At 38.5% G+C, this 21,148-nt stretch overlaps 1 protein-coding gene across 1 annotated transcript in view; it reads right to left on the bottom strand.

Moving 5' to 3' along the window:
• Positions 1-21,148, bottom strand: part of KIF24 (kinesin family member 24) — a 62,433-nt gene that overhangs the window by 23,550 nt on the left and 17,735 nt on the right. Inside the window, exons 2-6 of the mRNA XM_007470778.1 lie at positions 18,424-19,071; positions 15,520-15,709; positions 9,397-9,494; positions 4,598-4,813; positions 1,467-1,554 (exon numbers count right to left, since the gene is read on the bottom strand). Of these exons, the coding sequence (XP_007470840.1) occupies positions 1,467-1,554; positions 4,598-4,813; positions 9,397-9,494; positions 15,520-15,709; positions 18,424-19,046 (1,215 nt within the window). The 5' untranslated portion in view covers positions 19,047-19,071. The remainder of the gene's footprint in view (positions 1-1,466; positions 1,555-4,597; positions 4,814-9,396; positions 9,495-15,519; positions 15,710-18,423; positions 19,072-21,148) is intronic.

Raw genomic sequence — 21,148 nt, 5'->3', positions numbered from 1 at the left:
CCTGCCAATGCAGGGGACATGGGTTCGTGCCCCGGTCTGGGAAGATCCCACATGCTGCGGAGCGGCTGGGCCCGTGAGCCATGGCCACTGAGCCTGCACGTCCGGAGCCTGTGCTCCGCAACGGGAGAGGCCACAACAGTGAGAGGCCCGCATACCGCAAAAAAAGAAAGAAACTGTTAGAAAAAGACACGTATTAATGGTGGGCCACCTCACCATTTCACACACCCAAGTCCTTGGAGGGATGTACTGTGAAGCTGTTCTAAAGGTGAGTATTGTCAAGTACCCAGCCTGTCCTTCGAGCCCTCTCCCTTTGACTCTAGCCAGGCTTGTTGGATATACTAGCATGACTATGATGGCTGCATGTTAGAATAACCTTGGGAGCTTTTAAAATAATACCCATCTTCATACATTGCTGGTGGGAATATAAAATGGTGCAGCCACTTTGGAAAACAGTTTGGCAGTTCCCCAAAAAGTGACTCAGCAATTCCACTCCTAGGCATATACTCAAGAAAACTGAAAATGTACGTCCACACAAAAACCTGTACCTGAATGTTCATAGCAGCATTATTCATAATAGCCAAAAGGTTGAAACAACCCACATGCCCATCAACTGATGGATGAATAAAATATGGTATATACATACAACAGAATATTATTTGGCCATAAAAAGGAATGAAATACTGATACATTCAACAACATGGATGAACCTTGAAAACATTATGCTAAGTGAAAGAATGCAGACAAAATGTTGCATATTGTGTGATTACATTTATATAATATGGCCAGAATAGGTAAATCCAGAGAGATAGAAATTAGTGGTTGTCAGGCACCAGGCACAGGGGAAATAAAGAGTAACTGTTAATGGTACAGGGTTTCATTTTGGTGTGATGAAAATGTTCTGGAATTTGATAGTGGTGATAGCTGTACAACTTTCTGAAAATACTAAAAAAAAAATCACTAAATTACATATTTTAAAAGGGTGAAAAAAGCAGATTTTAAAATACCTTTGGAATGATACACAAAAAACTAAAAAATATATTAGTTGCCTCAGGAAAAGGGAATGGAAGGAATATTTTCATTGTACGTTCTGAATTTTGAATCCATGTGAAGGTACTACCCATTAAAATTTTTATTGAAAATAGAATATTTCTCTCCAGCAGCCTTTACCAGAGCCCACTACCATAAAAATACACATTAGCAGCTTTCGAAACTGGCTCAAAAGTATCCTCTCATGCATTAGGCTCTCCCACATGCCTTACTTCCCACTATCAAGGCACTGAGACAACAACCTTGTAGAGAAAGGAGCCAACATCTCAGAGGAGGATTCATATTTTATAAGTGTGAAATGGTATGTTTGTCATCGCCCTTTGCCTAAACCTGAGTCCATTATATTTGCGAGATAGCAAAATGAAGTCTTCCCTGGTACTTAGGCTGCTACAGTGGGGTAGTAAAGGAGGAACAATTACCTCTAAGAGAAGCTCCACACTATCCACCTGAAGTTCTCGCAGTCCCACTATCTGTACCACATGCTTGCTATCTTCTCTTGCGAAGAGCCTGCGGATGCAAGAACATGGTTGGTTTGGCAGAGCTTCAGTAACAGACTCCCCAGAACCCAACCCACCACTCCCCATTAAGTAGCAGTTTTGCTGTTTGTGTGGGATCGATATGCATTCTCCTCACCACCCCCACACCTCCTGATTCCCCACCCAGGCTTCAGAGGCAATCTTTGATTGTTTTCAACAAATCAGCATCTTTGGCTACAATGAATAGAATGAGCATTTAAGCCAGACCTATGCCAATCAGTGGATGGTGTATTCCTGGCTACAGTGATTGGTTCAGGAGTGGATATGGGATCTTCGCTGGTCCCATCAAAATAAAGTCCTAGTCTCTGGTTGTTAGGTGCTCTCTTTTTCTCTCTAGAAGTGAAAGCATGTGGCCCTGGGAGCAGTGGCAGCCATTCTACATCCACAAAAGAGACAGTTTTGGAATGATGCTAATACCATGGAACGTAGAGCAGAGAGATGCAAAGAAACCGGGTCTTTATAACATCACTGAACTACTAGAGTAAAAAGACCCTAAGGCTTGACTATCCTCTAGGCTTTCTAGTTATACGAGCCAATGACTTCCCTAAATGCATAAGCCAGTAAGAGTGGGGTCTTATTTTACTAAATACTTGCAACATAAGGAGTCCTGATACATTTTCTAAGGAAGCAAGGAAGAGCTGGTGTTGCACCTGAAAGTCTCAGGCCTGCGTGTAACAAAATGAATGGTTACGGTCTACCACCATCACTGAACCAGATCCACCAAGGGGCATGTATTGAATCTATCAGAGACTCTAAGATTATTTTCTCCCTTAATAAGATACTGATTGCCAAATAAAATAAAATAAAGTAAAATAAAATAATGGAATTTCACTTCACAGCCAAAAAAAGATTTTCTCAAAAAACTTTTTTCTCCATCTAAACCTTACCCCAAGTTTCCAAATTTTTACAGAAGGATAGAAAAACAGCCTCACCAATGCCCATGATCTCTCAGAAGACAACTCTATTGGAATAGTTAGGCTTCTGGAATAAAAGAAAGATCTAGCTTTCAGAGCCTTCACATCACTCCTGAACATACTTCCCAGGCCCCAGAAAAGTTCCTAATGAATAGCCTAAAATGCACTGCTGTATTTTTAAATCACAGAAGCAAAAAGTATATTTTTATCACTTTTTATGCAAAGGTAAAGACAATTTATCTTCTACTTTAAAGAGTTAATTTTAAGATCTTTAAACTTTGGTTTCTAGTTTAAGAGGTAGACTGAGCACATACACTTCTATCTACCTTCGACAAAGCCCCTCTTATAGAAAATATATTTTATTTTAAAAACAACAGGATAAGTCATAACAGCTCTAGGCAAAAAGAAAGAGTATTATCAATGGAGCAGGACATTTCAGAAGTCTCAGAAAGGCAGGAAATAAAGAGATATTAGCCAATTAACCAGAGACATTAAAAAAACCACAAAAACCAAAAATCCCACAGCTCAAGACACTTGCAGAATAAATGTGGGTATTCCCTAGTGAGCCCTAGAGAAGCTTTAAACCCAGGAGTTAGCATATTCCCATCCCCTTGGCTATAATTAAAGAATGTAGAAATAACAGGACAGTATATTGGGGTCATTCATTAAAGAACTGCACTCAAAAACAGCTGGATATCCTGACTGTCCCTTCACACAAAGAAACAAACGCGCGACACACACACACACACACACACACACACACACACACACACACACACACACACACACAAAACAGTGCCTTTTATTTTCATGCTAACTGTTCTTTAAAGGAAGTGGCCATTCTGACTGGAAAGGGCTCCTAATAAGGGTATTGAGGCTTGAAAGAGAAGTTGTGATGGAGCTAACTTGAGGCTTCAAAACCAACACAGAGAGAGTAGAAAAGAAAAGCAAGTCTTTCCCAAAGCAACCCCAAAGTAGCACCCTTCTTAATCTGGCAATTGTGTCATGACTGAACCCCCAACACCTGTACATTCTCTGAATTGTGGCATACTGAAGGTCCCTTTTTTGTTGAAATAGTCCATAGGATGGTGGCCTGCCTAAGCCCACTCCAGTGACTTCTCCAGTTATGCTACTCAATACTCTAGTGCCCCTCTATGACGGGGGCTGCCCTATCAATGCTCTCCCTGAACCGGAGCTGCTCCTCCACCCCTACTCCCCATTCCAGTGCTTTCCTGGAGCACATGAAACTTGCACGACCTTTTGGACAGCTCTGTAGGGGCTTAGATCTTTGCTGGGGGCTAGTCTCTTTCACTGGTTTCCCCAGACTTCCACCATGCTCAACCTCAGCTCACTCCTCTTCACCTGGTGTGGCTGCTCCCAACATGTCTCAGGTCTGGTTAATTCTGTCCTGACAACCTCTTATCCTTCCACTTCCCGTGTTCCCTCTCTCTCCTCCCTGTTCTCCCAGTCAGTTGATACCTCCACAACTTTGTGGCCTCCTGCTCAGTTAAAATCATCTGTTTCAACCTAAACAAAACTTTATGCCAGAAAAATACAATAGGGATTTAAAATCAGTTACTGAATGAATACATTTCCAAAGTACTGTATTATGTTGCAAGGGCAATAGGTTAAGCCTTATAAGAGTTAATGTGAAGAAAAGATTTTCTTTTTTTACTGATATCAGAAAACTATCATTAAGTTTACCCTAAGATTATTGAGAAGAAAAACAAGAGGAAGTGGGAAACATTATAGTTCTTCCAGTGCAATAATAGGTCAAAAGAATAGGAAGGGATTTAAGTATATGTTGCTTTCCTGACTTCCTGAAATTATAATCTTTTTCACAGACCAAAATAAAAGGGATATAGTTTTTTGATGAGCATTAGGATATTGATCACTTAAAAAATACTAATGGAAGGCTAATTTATATTCTTCTCTAGCTGAACTGACAGTTTGAAAAAAATACGCGTCTGATTCAGGAGACTCTCATTTCACAAAAGGGCATTAGTGTACCAAAGCCTCTCATTAAATCCCATGATTCAGTGGGACTCTGGCTTAAAACAATAAAGAACAGACTTACAGTTTCCTACTTATATCCAATACCTTTTTCTTCTATTTAGGAGGTCATAAAGCTGTCCACAGTAGATTTCATAGAAGCTGATCCACACAAAACAGTGCCTTCTTGGCTGGGACACTTCTAGTTGTCTGAAGATATCTTTGGCAGCCAGAGCATACAGTCCTGGGTTCTGATGAGTTCCTATCATGGTATAGGTCTTTCCGGCACCTGTCTGTCCATATGCGAAGCAAGTGGCATTGCCTCTGGGGGAAGAATCATTTGTATTTACTTTTAAATATTAAGAGAAATGCTAATCTACACACAGATTTTTAAATGACAAAAGTCAGGTGGAAAAAGAATCCTTGACAAAATTCAGCTAGAAAATATAGAGCCCTTTAAGGAGAAGAGGGCTTTACATTATAAAAACAAGGGAGGAGGAAAAAAATTCTCAAAGCAGTACGTGAGTTTTTTTTACTAGGAATTTTTTATGGAACTGGTAAGACCATAAGACAGCTCTAGAAAATAAGGAAACAAAGACCTCATGTTAGGTGCTTTAGAGGATCCTAGAGAAAAAAAAAATTGTGTTAATCCTGAAAGATAAGTTTGGTGAAAGAAGTAATTGAGAATTAAATACAATAAATAATAGAAGATCATACGATAAACAGGATGGTAGTGACCACTCATATGAATACTAAGGAAGTTTAGACAGAGGTAAAATCAATTTAAGTAAAATATTTGAAGGACTCAGAAAAGAGATCTTAGGGCCTCAGTTTTCACTTTCATTGATAAATTCCTGGACTACTTGATTTCCAAGATCCCTTCTAGCCCTGATGTCCTATGATTCTAAGTGGGAGTCACTATTCTTGCATGTGGATACGTGCATGTACACACAACCTGTATGAGTGTGAAAAACTGCAAAATAAGAGATGGACAGAAGAGTTGGGAGGCCAACCTGCCAGCCAAAGTATGTTTTAGGAGGAGATGAGGCCAAGATTACCTGAGTACTGTGAGGTCCTATGTACTATGTAGCCCTAGTACTATGTAGTACTAAGTAGAGAGTGCACATAATGTTATGCAGTAAGTAGCTATTGCAGACTCTTGAACAGGAATCACATGGATTAATGATAAAAGTAGCTACTTGCAGCAAGAAAAAAATTCTATGTATGGACACAGGGGAGGGAGGCTGAAGGTGGGCAGAGAGATGAATACATAGAAAGGACATGAAGCCAGATAGAAACCAAAGAAAGAATGATATGACAAGAGCAAAGTAACCATGGAAGTGTGAGAATCTAGAGATGGGAGCTAATCAGATTTAAGTTGTTTAGAAGCAGAGACCGGTTACTCCTTGTGTTTTAAACCATGGCTCTCAGCAGTGTGGGCACTTGAATACACTGGCAGACACAGTTAGGAAAAGAATTACAAGAGGAAAATTTGAACACACTGAAGAAGAGCTAGCAAAATTAGAATAATAAAGAATAATATCCACCTTGTCTTCTGAACATTTTCGTGATGAACTTTTTTAAAAAAAACAACAGATGAAGAAAGCTCTTATTACACTTTACAAGAACTAGCCTAATAATTTCACCTAACTTGCAATTCTCTTTTTACTAATGTCTTAACATTCTAACTTATTTTAGAAACTTGCTCTCTCAAAAAGCACTCCCTAAATTTGGTGCATAGGAATTGAACCTGAAAGAGATTTCACTTTTAAAAAAAAATTTATTTTAATTAATTAATTTATTTTGGCTGCACTGGGTCTTAGTTGTGGCATGAGGGATCTTTTACTTGTGGCATGCAGACTTCTTAGTTGCAGCATGTGGACCTCTTAGTTGTGGTATGTGGTCTTCTTAGTTGCGGCATGCAAACTCTTAGTTGTGGCATGCAAACTCTTAGCTGCAGCATGTGTGCAGGATCTAGTTCCCCGACCAGGGATCGAACCCAGGCCCCTGCCGTTGCGAGTGTGGAGTCTTACCCACTGGACCACCAGGGAAGTCCCCAGAGACTTCAGTTTAACCTGCTCATGGAAAAAAAAAAAAAGTAACTTCTACACAACAACAATAAAGACAACACAGGGATTTCCCTGGTGGCGCAGTGGTTAAGAATCCGCCTGCCAATGCAGGGGACATGGGTTTGATCCCTGGTCCAGGAAGATCCCACACATCATAGAACAACTAAGCCCGTGCGCCACAACTACTGAGCCTGCACTTTAGAGCACACGAGCCACAACTACTGAAGCCCGTGTGCCCTACAGCCCACGCGCTGCAAAAATAGAAGCCACCGCAATGAGAAGCCCGCGCACTACAACGAAGAGTAGACCCCGCCTGCTGCAACTAAAGAAAGCCAGAGTGCAGCAATGAAGACCCAATGCAGCCAAAAATAAATAAAAATTAAAAAAAAAAAATTAGGGACTTCCCGGGTGGCTCACTGGTTAAGAATCCACCTGCCAATGCAGGGGACACGGGTTCGGGCCCTGGTCCGGGAAGATCCCACATGCTGCAGAGAAACTAAGCCCATATGCCACAACTACTGAGACTGTGCTCTAGAGCCCACGAGCCACAACTACTGAGCCCGCATGCCACAGCTACTGAAGCCCACATGCCTAGAGCCTGTGCTGTGCAACAAAGAGAAGCCACTGCAATGACAATCCCGTGCACCGCATCAAAGAGTAGCACCTGCTCACTGCAACTAGAGAAAGCCCGCGAGCAGCAACCAAGACCCAACACAGCCATAAATAAATAAATAAATTTATTAAAAAAATTAAAAAACACAAAAAACAGGCAAATGAAGATATCTGAATGGCCAATAAGTACATGAAAATATGCTCAGTATCATTAGACACTGGGGAAATTAAAATTTTAAAACACGAGGAAATTCCCTGGTGGCCCAGTGGTTAAGACTCCGCACTTCCAATGCTGGGGGCCCGGGTTAGATCCCTAGTCAGGGAACTAGATCCCACATGCCACAACTAAGAGCCTGCATGCTGCAACAAAGATCCAGCATGCCGCAGCTAAGACCCAGCACAGACAAAATAAATAAATAAATATTAAAAAAGAAACCCACAATGAGATACAGTTCCATTAAATTGGCTAAAATAAAAAAGACGTCTGACAATATCAACTATGGTGAGGATGCAGAACTGCAATTCTTCTAGGAGTATATAACCGTGCATGGAAAATTGTCTGACACTTTCTTATAAACATACACCTATCCAATGACCCAGCAATTCCATTTATAGGTTTTTATTCGAGATAAATTAAAAGATGTCCATAAAAAGACTTGCATAAAAATGTTCATACACCTTTATTCATAATTCTCCAAAACTGGAAACAACACAAATGTCCATTAACAAGAGAATGGATAAAAAAATTGTGGTAGGGCTTCCCTGGTGGCACAGTGGTTAAGAATCTGCCTGCCAATGCAGGGGACACGGGTTCGAGCCCTGGTCCTGGAAGATCCCACATGCCGTGGAGCAACTAAGCCCGTGTGCCACAACTACTGAAGCCCGTGTGCCACAACTACTGAATCCTGTGAGCCTAGAGCCCGTGCTCTAGGGGAAGCCCTAGAGAAGAGAAGCCACTGCAATGAGAAGCCCGCACACTGCAACAAAGAGTAGCCCTTACTCGCTGCAACTAGAGAAAGCCTGCGCGCAGCAATGAAGACCCAATGCAGCCAAAAATAAATGAAAATAAAAATAAATTTATTTAAAAAAACATCATTATCTACGCAAAAGAAGCCAGGCATTAGATATATATTGTAATGATTCTGTTTCTATGACACTCTAGAACAGGCGAAACTAATCTATAGTGACAGAAAGCAAGTCAGTGGTTATATAAGACCTGGGGGTGAAGGTGGGAGGATTAACTAAAAAGGGACACAAGAGAACTTTCTGGGGCGATGGAAATGTTCTATATCTTGTTCCAGGTATTGGTTACTTGGATACGTGCAACTATCAAAACTCATCAAACCTGAGTACTTCTTAAGATCTGTGCATCTTAATGTATGTAAATTATACCTCAACTTTTTTAAGTTATAAAAGTTATTTTAAAAAATAAAAGTAAAAATACTCTGAAATCAGTTACTCTAGCAGGTTGTTCAACATTTTCTACTTGTACCTGACTACATTTTAAATATACAACAGAGGGCCCTAGTACCTACTCTGTCCCATTTAATGTTTATGTGTGAATAATTATTTTAAAATTAAAATGAAACTATAGCTAGAATACATAATTCCTATTATCAAAAGTTCAGACTAACTACAACCACTTACACCTTCTTATTCTGAGGACTTTGATGAAATAAAATTGTTGACAGGGACTTCCCTGGTGGTGCAGTGGATAAAACTCTGTGCTCCCAATGCAGAGGGCCCGGGTTCGACCCCTGGTCAGGGAACTAGATCCCATGTGCATGCCAAAACTAAGAGTTCGCATGCCGCAACTAAAAAATCCTGCATCCTGCAACAAAGATCCCGTGTGCCGCAACTAAGACCCGGCACAGCCAAAATAAATAAAATAAATAAATAAAAATAAATCTTTAAAAAAAAAAAAAGAACAGGAGTAGCATTCCCACCCAATATATATATATTGTTGCCAGCTTATATTTTTCCACTAAGCACAGAGAATCAATATTATCAGTATAAATGGAAATTTTGCTGAATATTTCTAAATGCTTTGTGAATCCTATAGAGACACTGAATTTTCCAGAAGAGTCTAATTTAATTCATTAGGTTAAAACACAATTTCATGTTTAATTCAAAATAACTGAAAAACATAAGTAACATTTATAAAGAAATAAGACTTATGGAAAATAGAAAATAAAAGGCAGGAGGAGCAAATAATTTCTATCGTACCCATTGAAAATATGCTGAATGAGTGGGTGAGTAGTTTTCATGTATACATCTTGATTGGTGCACGCCTCATCAAAGACTTCATCAAAATAAAAAACATGCTGAAAAAGAAATTTGGTTTTTATAGAAAGAGACACTTTCTTGATTTTCTTCATCACTATTCTAGTTAACACACGATAAAGGCGCAAATACATTTTTAACTAATAGTAACTATCCGTGACAAACTTAGAGATAATAAGCAATCAACTGTCAAATGACAGGGCCTTCTTTTACTTGAGATCTCTGTAGACATGTTCTCACAATGTAAAAACTAAACCACACAATTTTTGTTCTCTCTTAAGGGAAGTAAATTAAAGATTCCAACAGTGAGCCAATCTTCCTTAGGTCTAGGAGAGGAACTGAATTCTATGGAAATTATCCTCCATAGCCCACCTAGAGCCAGCATATTTGAAATCTGGGGGGAATTCTAGAGGAAGATCTTTATTCCATAGGTTACATAGCTTAATTTATAATTCCATAAATATTTATTTCTCAGCTGGTAGCATGTATATTGCAGTAGGCACTTCAAGGGGCCCAAAGAAACAGACATTACCCTACCATTACCCTACTCCACAAACTAAAGATGTTAATCCAGACAAGTATACAAATGACCACAAGGAAAAAAATTTGAGAGATAAAGCACACGTGGAATTCAAAAGAAAAACATAATCCCTCTGATTGGGAAAGACATTCTGAAAAAGCTTGTACTAAGAATGGGCCATGGGGGAAGAAGAGGAATTTAAGAGGTAGGGACTGAGGCAGGGAAGGTATTCTGGGCACAGGGGAAACATGAGCAAAGAGTCAAAGCAGGAAAGCACAAAGAATCTTTAGGGGACAGGGAGGATTCAATGTGTTTGACATATAGGATCCTGGCAGGTAGAAAAGTGAAATAGAAGGCGAGAATAATGAGTTAGGACCATGTTGTAGGGGTCTTGGGACACCAGCCTTAAGGGAAGGGGTAGAATGCTTATATTTAATACAGTAAAAGTGGAAAGACAAAAAACTGTGCAAATGAGAGGGATGACCTGAGCCATTTTACTGGAAGACTAATCTGGCTTAATACTGTGAATGGATTGGAAACAGGAACACTAGTATTCAGTGGTGAGGTTAAGAAGGGTCTAAATTAGACAATGACAATGGAAATAAAAAGGAAATGGATGCATAAGAAATTTGGCAATGACTGGTTGTGATAGCTGGGGAGAGAAAGGAGTCCAAGATGACTCCCAAATGAAAAACGATGGTAATCTGAAAGAGACAGGAAATCCCTTTAAATTGGGTCTGGAAAGCATTACTTCAGCAGCCGTAATAATTTCCATAATTTAGAGGCTCACTATGTTGGCAGCCCAACTATATCTGAGTAAGAAATACTAATAATTTCAAGTGTGATTGTAGCATCATAATGGCAGTCTACACATAATGAATGAGAGATGAGGCCCTATCTTCTGCTACCTTCTGGGCCTGTTCTAAATATTCAGTTAAGAAAAAATTTTATGGGCAAGTCTGGAAAAGTGGACTTGAGCCAACTTGTCGTGGGTCACCGTACCCCAAATTCAATTCTGTTTCATGTACCATTACATTACATTAGAATGGAAATTTGTTAGGTCATCTGAAAAGAAATTGGGTGCACAAAGTCAAATTTATCAATTAGAAAAAATTTCCAGGGAATTTTCTGGAGGTCCAGTGGCTAGGACTCCACGCTTCTACTGCAGGGGGCATGGGTTCAATCCCCAGTCAGAGAATTAAGATCCCGCAAGCTGCACAGCATGACCAAAAAAAAGAAAGAAAGAAAAAAAAATCTCCAAAAGTTAGGAATTGAGAAAAAAAAATGAATCTGTGCAGCATGATAAAGAGATCTGTGAACATTTACTGCTCTGAAAAATATGACTGATTTTAAGAACAGTTAAATATTTCTGTTTTAGCTCGGTCATAGGTAGACGAGGGTTCATTATACTTTTGATTAAGCTTGAAAATGGCAATAATAAAGAACAAAATATATTTCTAAAATCTGACTTTAATGGACATGATTTATATCTAACTCATAACTGGTCTTTTTTTTTTTTTTTTTTAACATCTTTATTGGGGTATAATTGCTTTACAATGGTGTGTTAGTTTCTGCTTTATAACAGAGTGAGTCAGTTATACATATATATATGTTCCCATATCTCTTCCCTCTTTGTCTCCCTCCCTCCCACCCTCCCTATCCCACCCCTCCAGACAGCCACAAAGAACCGAGCCGGTTTCCCTGTGCCATGCGGCTGCTTCCCACTGGCTATCTACCTTACGTTTGTTAGTATATATATGTCCATGTCTCTCTCTCGCCCTAACACACCTCACCCTTCCCCCTCCCCATATCCTCAAGTCTGTTCTCCAGTAGGTCTCTGTCTTTATTCCTGTTTTACCCCTAGGTTCTTCATAACATTTTTTTTTTCTTAAATTCCATATATATGTGTTAGCATACGGTATTTGTCCTTCTCTTTCTGACTTACTTCACTCTGTATGACAGACTCTAGATCTATCCACCTCATTACAAATAGCTCAATTTCGTTTCTTTTTATGGCTGAGTAATATTCCATTGTATATATGTGCCACATCTTCTTTATCCATTCATCCGACGACAGGCACTTAGGTTGTTTCCATCTCCGGGCTATTGTAAATAGAGCTGCAATGAACATTTTGGTACATGACTCTTTCTGAATTCTGGTTTCCTCAGGGTATATACCTAGTAGTGGGATTGCTGGGTCATATGGTAGTCATAACTGGTCTTTAAGCAAGGAGACAAATCCATTCTTTGCTCAAATATCACTGTAGGTTTTTATAGTTAAGTATGAAGTCAAAAGCATTTTTGGCATTTCTCAGGAAAATAAAAAAATGAACGGAAGTAAATGTGGATATACATTTTTGGGGGGTTTTCTTTTATTTCATGAGTATATGGCTATTCTTCTCTTTCTGTAAGTGCTCTTGAGTAAACACCTTTGAAAGTATGTATTGACTGAAGGAATTAGTATCTTTCCTTCCAATAGGATTTAAGTACTGATTTTCCCAGTAATTTTGTATGAATCTTTCATGAAAGATACGTGAACATACAAGATTACTATTATAATTCATGTGCATCACATATGCTTTAATTTGATCATATTTTATCAGTGAAGTTGGATTAACATTTACTTTAGGCAGTTCCCTGGTGGCCTACTGGTTAGGATTTGGACTTTCCCTGCCGTGGCCTGGGTTCAATCCCTGGTCAGGGAATTGAGATCCTGCAAGCAGTGCAGCGCGGTCAAAAAAAACAACAATTCACTTTAGCTTTGATATGATCAGAGTTGCATAGTTTATTTTTTAAAGAAGTTTTTTTTAAAGTTATTAGTGTCTTTAGAGAATATCTCTGGAAAAAAACACTTAAGTAATACTGGTTGTCTTCAAGGAGGAAATGGGATTAGAGACACTCTTCATTGCATACCATGTTGATTTTGAAATAGGTAAATCTATCAGAGTTGCATAGTTTATTTTTTAAAGAAGTTTTTTTTAAAGTTATTAGTGTCTTTAGAGAATATCTCTGGAAAAAAACACTTAAGTAATACTGGTTGTCTTCAAGGAGGAAATGGGATTAGAGACACTCTTCATTGCATACCATGTTGATTTTGAAATAGGTAAATCTATCCTATTCAAAAGTTCTTATTTTTTTTTTTTTTATAAGAGTAACACTGCTAGGGGTGGGATAGGGAGGGTGGGAGGGAGGGAGACGCAAGAGGAAAGAGATATGGGAACATATGTATATGTATAACTGATTCACTTTGTTATAAAGCAGAAACTAACACACCATTGTAAAGCAATTATACCCCAATAAAGATGTTAAAAAAAAAAAGAGTAACACTGCTGATTGCATAAAAATATTTTAAACATGGATAACAACAGATAAGAAAATCAAATTATCTGTAAATCTTACTACCACTAGAGATGGCCACTATTGACTTTGATATATTTCAGTACCATCTTTTTTTCTATATATATATTTTTTTTTCTTTAAGAAATTGGAATGAAACACATACAGATATGTCTCCTTGTTTTTTCACTTATTATGTTGATATCCTAAAATTTAATGGTAAGTAGGACAGCACACTATATGTATATGATCACATAAGTAACAAAGAAGATTTGAAAGGGTAAGATGTTTAATTAAAGGACACATAAACCTATTTGAACTCCTGAATAAGTTTAAAAATAAAACCCAAAGAATCTAGTATCAATATTTATTTGCTATGAACCTCCCTTTTCTTCTTTCTACTTAAGAAAAAGGGGGAGAAAAAAGGCCTCTCAACACATATATTAAAAGCATTGACAGGTAAGGACTTTGACCTATGAGAGCAAAGGTCCAAAGTTCAAACAGCAGAGAAAATGCTAAGGAAACTATGGGTATTCAATAAGTATTGACCAATGGCAATGACAAAGAAGTAAGGTTATTGTGTTCTGGGATAATGGAAAAATACAAAAGATAAGATGATGCCTCCTTGAGGGAATTACTGCGACAGAAGCATCATTAAGGCAGTCTTGGGTAGATGGTGATTGGATAGGGCTATTACCATGGCTATAAGTAGCCATGGAACTAGATAGTATTACAACTAATTGGTCATTTGGACCATCTTCAATATAAATACCTCCCACCTAGACCTAATAGACTGTGCATTGACCAGCAATCAATAAGGCTGTTAAAGTGACTGGGCTGGTTATACAGTGGCCTAGTAATTTAGTGCCCATAGAAAGACACAGTAGATTGCTTTGAATGTTACCGTGAAAGCCAATTTTGGTAAGCAAAGAAAAAAAAGAATGCAAGTGTTAAAGAGGGGAGAGTATTAACAATTTGACTTCAGTGTTAAAGGATTTATTCCAGTAGAGTAATATCTCAGCTAAGGTGAATTGCTTGCACACCAGATTACTCACCACTTTTTTTTTCTTTCTACCTGTCACTGGGTTTTGTTTTGGTTTTGTGCACCACGTGGCTTGCAGGATCTAAGTTCCCTGACCAGGGAATGAACCCAGGCCAAGGCAGTGAAAAACACCAAATCCTAACCACTAGACCACCAAGGAACTCCCAGTCACTGGGTTTTGAAGCGAGAGAGAGAACAGAATGAACATAATATGAACATGCAGGGACACAGATTCAGATAAGAGAAACTCTGAATTCCCAAATCTTAACATCTGGTGGATTATCCCCTGTTTAAGATTATTCATAATTGCTTCATAATTTTAAGAGTACCTAAATTATGGTATCTTCCATCTGTGGGGTTTGCTTTCATAAGAGACTGAAGGAATTATCACAAGGGTACCTATCAGCTAGGAATAAATTCCTTTCAGTATCAAACCCTTTGTCCTTGGACTCATCATGATCATTCTGGCAGGGAGTGAACATTTTTTAATGTGTTTGAACTACAGTGTTTTATTTAACCCCTTATATGTTCGATGTAAAATCACATCCCTGGGTTATATTTACTCACTGCAATCTACCTTGTACAAAGTGGCCTGTTCAGGAGCCCAATTTCCACCAAATTAAGCCTAGGCCCAAGTACAAGTGAGAATCAAAATAAGCAGTTGGCTGGCAATCTGGGGTCTTTTTGCTCAAAAATATACCCTCCATCATTTAACTCCAGACTCGCACTCAGCAGAATGAGAAGTTCACACTGTGAGAGACAGGAGAGAACTGAGACTGTGTGAGTATCTCATAGTCGCTCTGGTGCATACGCTCAGTGACTGGCCCTGCTTACCACCAGTTCATTATTTAAACTCTTTTTATTCCCTCATTCGCTCTTTTCTGACTGAATATGTGTAATTAAGTTCACATAAAGCATGTTAAGTGACTGAATGATGCAACTCTTGCACAAGAGTGGAGGAATTACGTTTTTGTATCCCCCACTGCCCTATATTTTTTAAAAATGAAGGCTAAGGTTTATCAATGATTTAATGCAATGTCACATCAGGAATGAATGCCAACACCCAAACCCAGAACTGGATTTTAGAATTTGTACTGCTACTCAAACAAAAAACAAAAAATTGACACTTGATAATGTTAGTTCCAAACATAGAAGGAAAGCATCATACCTGCAGAATATATTGTGTGAGGTCAACTGCTTCTTTCTTCTCATGAACAAGTAGAGTTTCTTTGTCTTCTACAGTAATAATATTAATTTCTCCACGACGTACCTCCCTCATGCCCAGAGGGCGTTTTCGAACACAAACTCTGATTTTCTCCATCTCATTCCAAGGATTCTCTTTCTCTGAGGTGTTCTGGCTGATATATAAGTGGGCTTAATTTTTAATGATAAGATAAAACTACTTAAGAGGTCAAAGTATCAGTACATTTTGTTACATATTAGGTGTAATACACGCACACACACATATACACACAATATGTTACATACGGAAGTGTTGACACTGAGTTCTTTTATTCGCTATAAATCCTCCTGATTACTTCTATCTCCCTCTCTACTCCACCCCACCCAAAAGCAGGTTTCTTGCTTCCTTTCAATCCAGTTATTATTGTACATTTACTGTTTTCTGGACCATTCAATCTAATTTCTTTTTTTCCTACCTGGGTTTATTAAATACCTTGAATTTGGTGGTAGGTTTCAATGTATTTTCCCCGTTTCTCCCAGGTATATTCTGGCACTCCCTTTGTCTTGTTTTCTTGCGTCCTCTTTTTGCCTACCCCGATATATATTTATTTGTTAGAACACGATCCTATATTTCCTCTTCCCTTTATGACTGGTGCTAATTCACCACTGGTGCTAATTCACCACTAATTCATCTTTCTATTCAGATACATTTCTTCTCTGGCTGACTTCAGTGAACTCATCAACCTTAACATCCAGAATATTGAGGCAATATTCCTTGGGTTAGGAACATGCTGTGAAGCACAGGAAGCTCAGCTCAGTGCTCTGTGATGACCTAGATGGGTGGGATGGGGGGTGGGGGTGCGAGGAAGGTCCAAGAGGGAGGGGATGCAGGTATACATATAGCTGATTCACTTCACTGTACAGCAGAAACTGTGTCCCCTGCATCGGCAGGCGGACTCTCAACCACTGCGCCACCAGGGAAGCCCAGTTTTAATGTATTCTAAAACACTCTGGTTTTACTGCTCAACCTTCCCTAGAAGAAACAAAATATATCTGTCTGACGTGCAGAGTTAATACATCTAGAGTTAGGTCTGTTCAAGATCTTAAATAAGTCAGGGCAGCCAGTTATCTAAACGCCTTAGACTTTTATTAAAGTTCTGAGTCCAGTAATTTATTTTGAACTTACCTGATTTGAGGTGTCCAAAGAGAATGCTCTTTGGACAGGGATGACTCACTAATAGGAAGCCTTAAGTTGGTGAGGGAGTTTCTCAGGGTTCTGAAACTCTGGCTCCTACTTAGGGTTTGGGTGAGAAGACAATACTGAGAATTATTGGGGAAAATGTACTTTCTTACCTCCATTTCTCTAATATAATAAGGAATGGGAAGAGTATGATAATAACGATATAAAGTGAGAAAGCTCAATTGAATAGCTTTCGTTCTGGGTTTGCCACATACAAACCTCTGTGAGAGCGCTTATCTCACTATATGGTTGCCTGTCTTCCCACTTACCCTGCCCCCTTTGAGTTGAGAGTCTCCAGATATCCTAATTATCTTTATATCTAGGATCAGGGCAAGCAGAGGTGGTACTTTATATTTGTCAAATAAATAAAACAGCAATATTTAAACTAAAATATCCATTCTATCTAAATAAATAATGCAAAGTCACACCTTTATTCTATTTATAAATAATTCCAATTTAGATTTTTATGTGTTGTTCAGTAAAAGACTAACATTCAAGAAACTATTTGTTCTTTCACCACTGAGCTAACCAATAGGAGAGCAACAATCCTGGCATTGATGATCATAGAACAATCTAGTCCTTTGACAACTGAAAGAAGAAAACAGTACTATATGCTCTGTGCTTTGCTAAACCAAACCAAAAAAAAAATTTTTTTCTTCCAAAAACACTACAGAATTCACTTATGTATTTCAAATTACTAAAGGCATTTTTACCTTTAAAATTGGGTCTTCTATTTTTTTAGAATAAAAGAACTAGTTGGTTATGAAATCCTCTGAAACCTTAGCCAATATAAGACCAGAGGTAAATACTTTGTTTTAAAGTATGAATAATAGCCTTTATTTTTTTTTTAAAAAGTGGCTTAAGAATGTATTTTACTTCTCCACAACTCACCATCTATAACTTTTAAAATAACAAAACAAACAATACACATTATTTTTAAAAGAATGTATTTTCTATCATATACCAAGGTTGGTATTAGGGATTACTTGATATTTCACCTCTTAGGGACCTTATTTCAAATTCTAACTCGAAGCACTGTCACTCTGACAACCAAACTCTAAACTCCATCAAAAGGGTCTTACTCTTTGAAATGACCAAAATCATCTGTCCTTCCAGGGCTGGAATTGTAGAAAGCACTCAAAATCAGGACCATATTTCAATATGTGCAGGTAAATCAATTGCTCCAAAGACCTATTTAATTCAACTAGTCGAATTAAACAGCTGTTTTTAACTAAGCTTCATGCCTTCTGGCTGAAGTGAATTTGATAGCCTTAAAAAAAATTCCTGTGGATTGTGTATTTGTTTTTTCACTGCAGAGGCTAGTTAACTATTGATATTTTACCTTCATGGATGCATTAGATGTATCATGTTACACTATAATAATAAAAATATGTCTGCTATAGGAATAATAGCAGACCCTGGTAAGTAGCAGCTGCTTGATGCATATAAACAATATCATCTCCCAGCTGGAAAGTCCAAATTCTTCATTAATTTCACCCTATCAAGTTACTTCCATTATCACCGCAGAAGCTGCTCACTATCATTTTCTGTAAATATGGAATAGTTGGTCCCCTCTGGTCATGGAGAAGCCTGCCCTTGCCTAAGGCTACCCTCCCTCCAAAATTTAAAAAGAAAAAAATAAGTTATTACCTGATATAGGAATGAGGGATTCCATAGTTATACCCTGAAACATGAGAGACTCTTTGCATAACGGGACTGTCACAATCTCCCTGTATTGGAGAAAAGTGATTTGATGAAAAGAGTGAAGTGTTAGTTTCTTCTTGTAGGTAGGAATCAGCAGCTGTGGCATTCAGAATTCTTGTTTTTGTACAGTACTGGGAATCATCTGGTAGCAAATGCTCTAGCACTTTTAGGTAACTAGACTTCTGTTCACTTGCAGATAAATGTGATAAATTGCACAGTTCAAACTGATTGTTGCTGGTAGTTCTGTCTTTGTTGTCAGCAGGAGAATCAAAATGCAGTTGCCTTCGAGGGCCAGATCTAGATTTCTGAGGCTTGATGCACAGACTGCTTGTCTGTAGGGGATACTCTGGGCTACTGACTGCTTTATCTTCTTCCTGCATAATCTTAATGATTTTGATAAGTTGGAAGAGACGTTTGCGGTCGTTCATGTCATGGACTCCTAATTTGGAGTAGTCCTTCATTGTAACGTTGGCTAATTCATCTATTTTCTGAAGGCCAAGGGCAGTAAAATGAGGATAATACTGTGCTAGTTCAGCTTCACAAAGACATTCATATAACCAGGATGTCATTTTTGTGAATGGGTTTCTATAAACTCTGAAGAGAAAAAAAAAATTCATTCACTTGAAATATAGTATATATAATACAATTATTCCTTTAAAAAATGAAAACCACAAAAGAAACATCCAGAAAAATCCACTCTAGCATACCAGGTTTTCAATAAATATGTTTTTCTTCTAAAATGATTAAACAGCATAGTGCATAAAGATTCTTATAATGCATTTGTAGTAACATGTAATTTGTCCATCTGCTTAATAAAAAGAGATTTTCAATTGTGTATACACACAGGTACATGCACACACACATAACACAAGTCACTTACATATTTCTAGGGAGTTCCTTCCAACCTTGCAATGTCTACTTAACATATACCACAAACTACTAAAACCTTGCTCCCAACTGCTGATTGTTACAGGACTAATTTTAGATGTTCAAGTTAATGTCAAGGCATGTTGCACAACTGTTTCCCATGATTAATGAACAAAGGTTAAGAGCTCTTTCAGAATGGAAAGCAGAATTAAATAGTGGACCACAGAGGATCATAAATGAATATAACTCAGAGGAAATCACATTTGTGTTTGCTGAGTATTGGCAGAAGTTAGTTGAATAAAGAGGTAAAAACATCATTAATTTAGAACCTACTAATTCAGGATTTCAGATTATTCTAAAAGGTAGCTGGTTGTAGATGTCCACCTATATAGAACATAAATAAAAGAATTCACCTAGGGGGACTTCCCTGGTGGCACAGTGGTCAAGACTGTGTTCCCAATGCAGGGGACCTGGGTTTGATCCCTGGTCAGGGAACTAGATCCCATACACATGCCGCAACTAAAAGTTTCACATGCCACAACTAAGGAGCCCACCTGCCACAACTAAGACCCAGTGTAACCAAATTAATTAATTTATTAATTAAAAAAAAGAATTTACCTAGGAAATTAATACTATGGTCAAGATTTTAAATGGTTATACAGTAAAATCCTTAAAAAAATTTAACACCAAGCTATTTAATTAAATACTAACAAATGATGTGGTAATAACACATAATCCTGGTCTATTATTAAAATCCTGGAGAACTCCCTGAGGAGTTAATCCCTGTTAATCACTGTTAACAGCTAATCACTGTTAATCAAGTTCAAGAGAATATTCAAAAGTAAGTAAACTACATTTTCTCTTAACATTTTTTAAAAATAATTTAGAGTTTTGGGGGCCTTCCCTGGTGGCGCAGTGGTTGAGAATCTGCCTGCCAATGCAGGGGAAACGGGTTTGAGCCCTGGTCCGGGAAGATCCCACAGGCTGTGGAGCAACTAAGCCCTTGTGCCACAACTACTGAGCCGGTGCTCTAGAGTCCACCAGCCACAACTACAGAAGCCTGCGCGCCTAGAGCCCGTGCTCTGCAACAAGAGAAGGCACCACAATGAGAAGCCCGTGCACCGCAATGAAGAGTAGCCTCTGCTAGCCGCAACTAAAGAAAGCCCGCGTGCAGCAATGAAGACCCAATGCAGTCAAAATTAAATAAATAAATAAATTTATTTATTAAAAAAAAAAATTCAGAGTTTTCAAAATTCTATTAGTTAGTTCTTGGTAAAGCTTTTTTGTTTTTCATTTTAATTTATACTTTATCTTCACTCTAGGAGAAACAGAGAAAGAGGTCAGGGCCAGGTAAAAGTGATGATTAAAGGACCTTGTGTTGGGACTTCCCTGGTGGCACAGTGGGTAAGACTCTGCACTCCCAATGAAAGAGGCCCGGGTTCGATCCCTGGTCAAGGAACTAGATCCCACATGCCTGCTGCAACAAAGAGTTCGCATGCCATAACTAAGAAGTCCATGTGCTGCAACTAAGGAGCCCACAAGCCACAACTAAGGAGCCCCCCTGCCGCAACTAAGACCCCACGCAACCAAATAAATAAATAATTTTTTCTTTTAAAAAAGTACCCTGTGTAATAAATGTAATAATAAATGTTGGAGGAAATGCTACTTAGGCTAAAGAAAAGGTCAAAGGGGCTAGTAAGTAACACATTCTAAACTCATCCTGCCCTTTTCCATTTGTGGTAGATTTAAAAAAAAAAGTCACGGGCTTCCCTGGTGGCGCAGTGGTTGAGAGCCCGCCTGCCGA

Source organism: Lipotes vexillifer, unplaced genomic scaffold (genome assembly GCF_000442215.2).
Source record: "Lipotes vexillifer unplaced genomic scaffold, Lipotes_vexillifer_v1.1 scaffold2225, whole genome shotgun sequence".
Classification (NCBI taxonomy): Eukaryota; Metazoa; Chordata; class Mammalia; order Artiodactyla; family Lipotidae; genus Lipotes; species Lipotes vexillifer.
Note: the sequence above shows the minus strand (reverse complement) of the source record. Positions and strands in the feature narration are given on the sequence as shown.